The sequence below is a fragment of the Atta cephalotes genome, assembly GCF_000143395.1.
Source record: "Atta cephalotes unplaced genomic scaffold scaffold00017, whole genome shotgun sequence".
Taxonomy (NCBI): domain Eukaryota; kingdom Metazoa; phylum Arthropoda; class Insecta; order Hymenoptera; family Formicidae; genus Atta; species Atta cephalotes.
Window position 1 is genome coordinate 2,455,210 of NW_012130081.1, and position 7,633 is coordinate 2,462,842.

Sequence of the window (7,633 nt, forward strand, 5' to 3'; positions counted from 1 at the left end):
GTGTAATGTGAATTATATATTTTCAACATTAATAGTGTCTATTAGAACATACTATAAGATATTAAATATAAAATACTTTTTAAGAAATTAAGAATAAATTATAAAATAAGAAAATAGGGAACTGAAGTAACAGTAAAAGTAACAGCTAAATTTGTTATTGTTACTATAAAAATGTAACGACATTACCATTACCGTTTTAGACAAAAACGATCGTTACTGAAAAACGAAAATAATAACGGCGTTACAAATAACGCATTACTTTCCAACCCTGATTATGTATTAACATTGAAAATTTAACATTGAAAATACGTAAATCGATTTGCACTCAATTGCACCAGTATTACTAGTTTTCCCAATAGAAAATATTACAAAGAAAATCAGATAATTACAGTTATTCGGTATAGAGAGAGAAAGAGAGAGAGAGAAGAGTAACTAGCTGAACCTGACTTTATCCTCGTTTGGCGGGAAGATAACCACGTACGCTACTTGTATTTTGAGATATATCTTCGGATTAAATATTAGTGATACTTTATTGTGAATTGTCAATATGCTTGAAGATTATCTTTTGAAACACCATACGAAAGACTTGGAGGACATTTTAAATGCTACAGAGGACCATTTATTCTATTCAATATACGTAAAGTAAGTCATTTTAGCATTTGCTAGGTTAGCAGAGATATATCTTATTATTGTTGTGTAATTTCTTAAATGTATCAAAGAATAAGTAATTCTATAGTAACATTCTTATTGTATTTTATCTTTTTAGTTTTGTGTCATTATTTGAAGCTGATGCAGAGAATGCACAGAAAATCTTACGCAATCCTAGACATTATTTACCACTATGTGACGAGGCAGCAGTAAAAGCTCAGGAACAATTATTTAAACCTGAGAATGAGCAAATAGTAAAGACCAGAGTACGAATCTTATTTTATTAGTTATTATATGTAAATTACACATTACTTGAAGTAATCATTTTAACATATATATGAATATTCTTATGCAGGTTCATATTCGAATTACTGCAGTACCAATAAAAATGGATGTAGGTCAAATTGGTGAATTAGTTTCGACGTCTGGAATTGTAGTACGCATGTCTCAGCCCACAATTATGAAAATGAAAAAACGTTTTATCTGTAGAAAATGCAAATATATTAATCTAGTCAAAGCAAGTAAATTTTATGTTTAGCAAAAAAATACAATATGAAATAACAGCAAATTACAATTTAAAGTTAATATACACATAACAATCTTAATCTTAACTTTTTTTCTTATAGTTAGAATGGGAAAAACAAACATTTAGGAATATCAAACAATGTCAAGCATGTCATTCTCAAAATTTGAGAACTGCTTCAACGTCTTTAGAACAAGAGGATTGTTCCGATTATCAAGAAATAAAGATTCGGGTATGGACATAAAAGAGTTTTCTGATTACAATATGTATTATTCTTGAACAATGTTATATACAGGACCAATGTAAGACAGATGCAAGGAATTACTATTCAGTGGGTCTGGAAGTAGTATTATTAGATGATCTTGTTGACAAATGTAGACCTGGAGATAATGTAGATGTCAGGTTCATAAATTATGTATTTTTATATTTTATTAATATATATCTATAATTGTTATAACGTAAGAAAAATATCAATATTATAATTATTAAAATAAAATTTGATTTAGCAATTAACTGCAATTACAAATATAAAAATATTTGTAGTGGAGTAGTTATACGAAAATGGGGTAAATTAAAAGTTGGTCAACGCGCAGAAGCTACGACATTTCTGATGGCAAATAGCATTTCTATACGCAGGAAAATCTCAGAAGCAACATTTTCTACAACAGAAATAAAAGATACATTTACAGCATATTGGGAACATTATAGAGATAATGCATTATCTGGCAGAGATAATATTCTCGCCTCTATTTGTCCACAAGTATATTCAATATTCTTAAATATTACACAGAATAATATACATTTAATATTTTACATCAACATCAAAAACATTTTAATGTAACACATTTTCTTTAATTATATTATAGTTATATGGGATGTATATCGCGAAATTAGCATTAGCTATTGTTATGTGTGGTGGTGTGACAAAAACTAATGAAACGGGAACGCGTATAAGAGGTGAGCCTCATCTTCTTCTAGTTGGAGATCCTGGCACCGGCAAATCGCAATTACTTCGTGTTGCTTCTCGATTGACTACACGATCTGTCTTTACAACCGGCGTTGGAAGTACTGCCGCTGGACTTACAGCAGCTGCTGTCAGAGTTAGTACCTACATATTAAATGCTTTATTTTCATTCATCGTTTTTAATTAAGAAATCATTTATTAAATGAGTGAAAAAGAGAGATAGAAAAAAAAATTTATTGCGAGAAATTCATTACAGGATTCGGATGGTTGGCATTTAGAGGCAGGGGCTTTAGTGCTTGCAGACGGAGGTGTATGTTGTGTGGATGAGTTCACGACAATGAGTTCGCATGATAGAACCTCTGTACACGAAGCAATGGAACAGCAAACAATCTCCATCGCCAAAGCCGGCATGGTGAGCACATTAAACAGCCGCTGTTCCGTTATTGCAGCTATCAATCCGGACGGTGGATGTTTTACGGGCGATGATTGGAAGACCTGCTTAGGAAATCCTCTTTTGTCACGCTTCGATCTGATTCTTCTTTTAAAAGATACTAGAAATCCCGAATGGGATAAGTTGGCGTCGAGTCACATTTTGAAAGCTGCCTGTGAAGACGAAGAAAATAATTCGTAATATTCGCATTTGCTTTTTTATACAATCAATATCATTCATAATAAAATCAAATCATCAAAACATAAAATATTATAGATATTCTGAAACATTTATGGGTCCTTTAAATTTAACGGGTTTGTGGTCAGAAGAGACTCTTTGCGAATATTTCACACATGTACATACGTTAAAACCAGTACTAACCGAAGAGGCACAGAAGATACTCAGTGCAACTTATCTTCATCATAGATCAGACCCACAAAGAAGGCCTGAGAGAACAACAGTGCGACTCTTAGATAGTCTTATCAGGTAAAACGAAAAAACAATCATTTAAATTAGTCATCACTAATGAGACATTTCTTTTTCGAACGTTGTTTGTCTTAATTTTAATTATCGCAATCTACGATAATAACATTATTGGAGTTAATGTTTTCAGATTAGCTGAGGGCCACGCTAAACTCATGTACCGAACTAAAGTAGAAGTCATTGATGCTGTGACTGCAGCAGAATTGGTTGGAACCACATTAGTAAATAGTTCTGATGCCGGTTGTCCATTTCCAACAGATCCAGTAGCAACATATCGTTTAAAAGGTATATTTGTATTAAACAATTCACGAAATGAATAAGAGATATTTTAGCATTTTTTTATGCGATACTAACATTACAATGTTTTCTTACAGCAAAAGACTTACTCAAAAAGTTTAATTTACGTGAATTGGAATCATACATATAAACTTGTCAATATGTATGTTATATTAGTTGTAGTAAAAAGAAATCCATTATTTTTGCATGAAATTGAATGGAAAAATAATGGATTTCTTTTTACTACACCTAATATAATCAGAATTAAAAATCAATTTATTTTTAATTTAATATTTTCATGATAAATATCTATTAAACTTAATAATCATTATAAGATAATCATTTATCACATTCGATGATTTCACATAGAAAATATTTGATATTGTGATTAATTTTGTAAAGATTATTTTTAACAATTTCAGTTATATTTATATATATTTATTATCATTATAATATGTGAAGAAATACAAATAAAAATCATAATATATTTCAGTTTCAACAAATAACATTTTTTAACGTTTTTGATTGGAAAAATTATAAAATTATTTTATAAATTTATACAATTTTCAGTAAAATCCAACTTTTTTATCATTAACATATGTATTCGTTTTAATAAGAACAATAGTTGTTTAAAAAACAACAGTCATAATAAAATGATTTAACATATTGCGTAAAAACAGGAATGTATAGGGTTTAACAAGGTTACAAGAAAATTATTGAATATTTGTAAGTGAATATTTATAAGTAAATTAGCGTTTATGTTAACATTCAACAAATATGAATCAAATTATGTTCAGTTCAAATCTTGTAGTTATTTGGACTTTGAATAAATTTAATTACTTTCATAACTTATAATATGATCACAATGTTATGAGACTGTGCCACTAAAATATGAAAGCTAGTAAATATAAGCAATTATATAATTATATAATTAAATCATGATATAATCGATATGATTATCAAGAGCTCACTCATATCATATAACCTAATTTGAAGATCTCATAAATAAACGGCAATACAAATTAATACATCAAACTTACATATAAAAATGTTATATGTATAGTATAATTTTCTTTCAACAAAAATATTGTACTTGGAAACAAAATACATACTATTTTCAAAAAATTTCTTTAGAATATCCGTTAATACTTCGAAATAATTTGCAGTATTAACTGCAGTATTAATAATGATAATTAGCGTATCAGAGAATAAATTTGATCATGAAGTATAATTTTCAAGTCTATTGCAGAATTTCATTGTAAGAATAAAATTTGCAATATTCTATGATCGTTTTGTATAATCCATAAGTAGTGGAACTAATGAGATCTATCCACTTACTGAATGATGAAAGCCAGAACATAGTGTTTTTTGTAGGACAAATAAATGATAGAATTATTTAATAGCGTGGTTGGCTAGCGTTAGCCATTTGCGAGCGAACTGCACTCGCCGCAACATTACTCGCAGCATTTTGCACATGCTCGTTTCGCAAAAATGTTGTAGCAAATTCTTGCTGCGCCTTCGTAACACTCGCATCGGAGGTACGATAAATGCGATGGATCTAAAAATAGCCTCATTTTTATTTCATTGAGATCAATATCATTTAATCTTCACTCTTTCATCTATGTGTATATACTATACCTTAGTAAGCAGTAAGAGATCACCTCCTGCCGCAAGAAGAAAACAAATAGCGACAAAGAGCATAATAAGACCAACAAAAACACCTTTGGCCGTTGCATCAAACATACTAATTGCTGTAATTATGCCACTGAAAAATAGAAATATTTATATTTGTATTAATGTACAAATGCTTGCATATTGTACATACAATTAAGTACAATACAAATATATTACCATGTTCCAGCACCAGGAATGCCTATAGCTTGGATGCCGGTGACAATTAATTGAAAGAAGAAGACAAAGAAAAAAACCATAAAATTGAAAGAGCTGTCATTTCTGAAATATTAAAACAAGATTTATTTCTAATTTCTGTATTTCATCAGATTCTTAATACCCCAAATAATGTTAAGTGAATTTACTTAAAAGCTCTATATGCTGGTCTAAACCAGCACATAAAGGAGAATGGGGTGAAGAGTATGAGATATAAGATAGCCAAACCGAAGGCTGAGAAACCCTGGCCACACAGCATCAAGACAAATCCTCCAATTACGTTCAATAGCAGAACAAAACCATGAACTACAAACAATATTAAATAGTATTATCCATACATAAATAAATATTAATAAATATAAAATGGCCTCCAAGAAGCACGCTATTGTCATTCTATCTTCATTGTTTAGTAGACATAAAAGATAAAATGACATGACAGCGCGATCTCAATCTCGCATACAATTAAACTTACACATCCATAGGTAATACAATTGCCTCACTGTTTTTTGGAAATCTGTATGAATTTCCACATCAATATCTTGGTAGAAGCATGGTTGGAAACAACACTTGTCTGGTAATGGTGGCCAATTATTTCGTCTTGCTAAAATTCCAAGAAATAAATACGTAAAGCCGTTTTACGTATTAAAAATTGTAAAGTATTATGTCAATAATATTAAATGTATATAGTAATATAACTACTAACGATAGTACGGGGTATTTCTCATTTCTTCTTCTGCCCTCGCTTTCCATTCTGATTCTGCCCGTTGCTAAAACATTTGAATAATTTCTATTATCTGATCTTTGGTCTTCCTTTTCTCTGCATATTGGAGAAAAAGGAAGAAAATAAAAATCAAAATATGAAAATAAAAAGAGATGAACGATGCAAAAATCAGCTAAAAGAACAGATTTTTTTAAGAGGCATTTTATATGTATACTCTACAAGTACATGAAATATATTGAAATAAGTATTTTAATATAAATTTACATCTGATGGAGGTGACATATTTCCAAGTGCTGCATTAACTGTTTGTTGGGGAGTACGAGCATATGCAGGAGGAGGTGCTTCTTGATTAGTAGGTTGAAGCGTAGCAGGTTGCTGTGTCGCACCAACTCCTCCATAGATTGGTGGATTTACTGCTCCTCTGACTTGTGTAGTTCCTTGAGTGCCTTGTTCGGCAAAAGGATTATAATCTTCAAGGCCTCTACTAGCAGGTGTAGAAGTTACTGCTCTTCGTATCGCTGGATCCTATTATGTGTTAAAACATATACATTGACATATACATTGATATCTTCTCAATCTTTTAATAAAATCTTTTATCTTATCTTCCTTCTTTATTCTTTTATATATATATATATATATATATATATATGTGTGTGTGTGTGTGTGTGTGTCATATTACAGGATAAAGAAATATATTCGAATAAATTATTCAAAAAAAATACACTTTATTTGAATCATACTTCGAAACAGGATTTTAAACTCGAATTATAGTTAAACGTAAAAGAGAAATAATATTAGAATAGTACACTTTACCACAATAACATAAAATTACGTAAATAAGATATATTATTAAATACATAAAACGTACACAAATAAAACATACATCTAAGTACAAAATTAGATTTTATAAATATCGACCTCTCTCTTCTTGTTCTCAATAAGAATAAGGAAAAGTTACGCGGGCAAATTATGCCGACATTAGAATGACACATAACAATAATCTTTAGCGGAACATTTAAGTTACGGCGCAAAATCGTTTGATGAATCTTATTGACTTTTCGCAAAAGCGAATATCAACGAGACTAAAACCCGATTTACGCCTCGGAACATTTTGACAGATATGCGAGCAATATTGGAGAACAGTTCTGCGTGTTTCGTTTTCGTCACTGTCACACACATGAGATAAATGCTAAACTCACCGAGAAAGGATCGTTAATCGTAGGCTCCCCGAAGGGATTCTCGTCAAAGCCGGACATCTCTCCTCCTCGTTCTTGCACCGATGTTACGCGGTCGAAACGCTCGCACGATTTTGATAATACTCAATTAATCTTATCTAAATCTGCCTAAACCTGACGAGCCATAATTCCGCCTTTACGTACGGTCACTGACGGTGACGCCGTGGCAGCAGCCATTTATTTCGATCTACGTCCCTCACTATAGTTCCACAGTCCATGCGAATTCAATAACTAGAGACTAGCAAGGTTGGGTTTGATACACATTCTGGAAGTTTGGTATGATACGTATGAATGCGTATCATACATAGAATACGTATCAAACTATGATGTCTTTAACATAATCCTAACCTCTAATTTATTAACTAAAAAATCTTGACTAAAAAATAAAATTTTTAGGTTTTGAAGTTTTGAAATATATTGCTGATTGGGAATAACTTCAAAAATTTTCCAGTTTTATTAAAAATAT

At 30.7% G+C, this 7,633-nt stretch overlaps 2 protein-coding genes across 2 annotated transcripts; one reads left to right on the plus strand and one right to left on the minus strand.

The window, feature by feature from the left end:
• The first annotated feature begins 547 nt into the window (after positions 1-547).
• On the plus strand, positions 548-3,475 carry LOC105618515 (DNA helicase MCM9-like). Its single transcript, XM_012200047.1, has 11 exons — positions 548-642; positions 767-914; positions 1,004-1,165; positions 1,275-1,403; positions 1,467-1,573; positions 1,715-1,931; positions 2,038-2,271; positions 2,392-2,762; positions 2,842-3,051; positions 3,179-3,333; positions 3,423-3,475. The coding sequence occupies exons 1-11, from the start codon at positions 548-550 to the stop codon at positions 3,473-3,475; spliced, it is 1,881 nt and encodes a 626-aa protein (XP_012055437.1).
• A 1,245-nt stretch (positions 3,476-4,720) lies between these two features.
• On the minus strand, positions 4,721-7,188 carry LOC105618516 (secretory carrier-associated membrane protein 5B). The gene is made up of 8 exons (XM_012200049.1): positions 7,132-7,188; positions 6,197-6,457; positions 5,915-5,978; positions 5,684-5,812; positions 5,361-5,517; positions 5,176-5,277; positions 4,963-5,089; positions 4,721-4,882 (listed from the first exon to the last, which is right to left on the minus strand). Exons 1-8 carry the CDS (start codon positions 7,186-7,188, stop codon positions 4,721-4,723), a joined length of 1,059 nt encoding a protein of 352 aa, XP_012055439.1.
• Between the last annotated feature and the right edge of the window lie 445 nt (positions 7,189-7,633).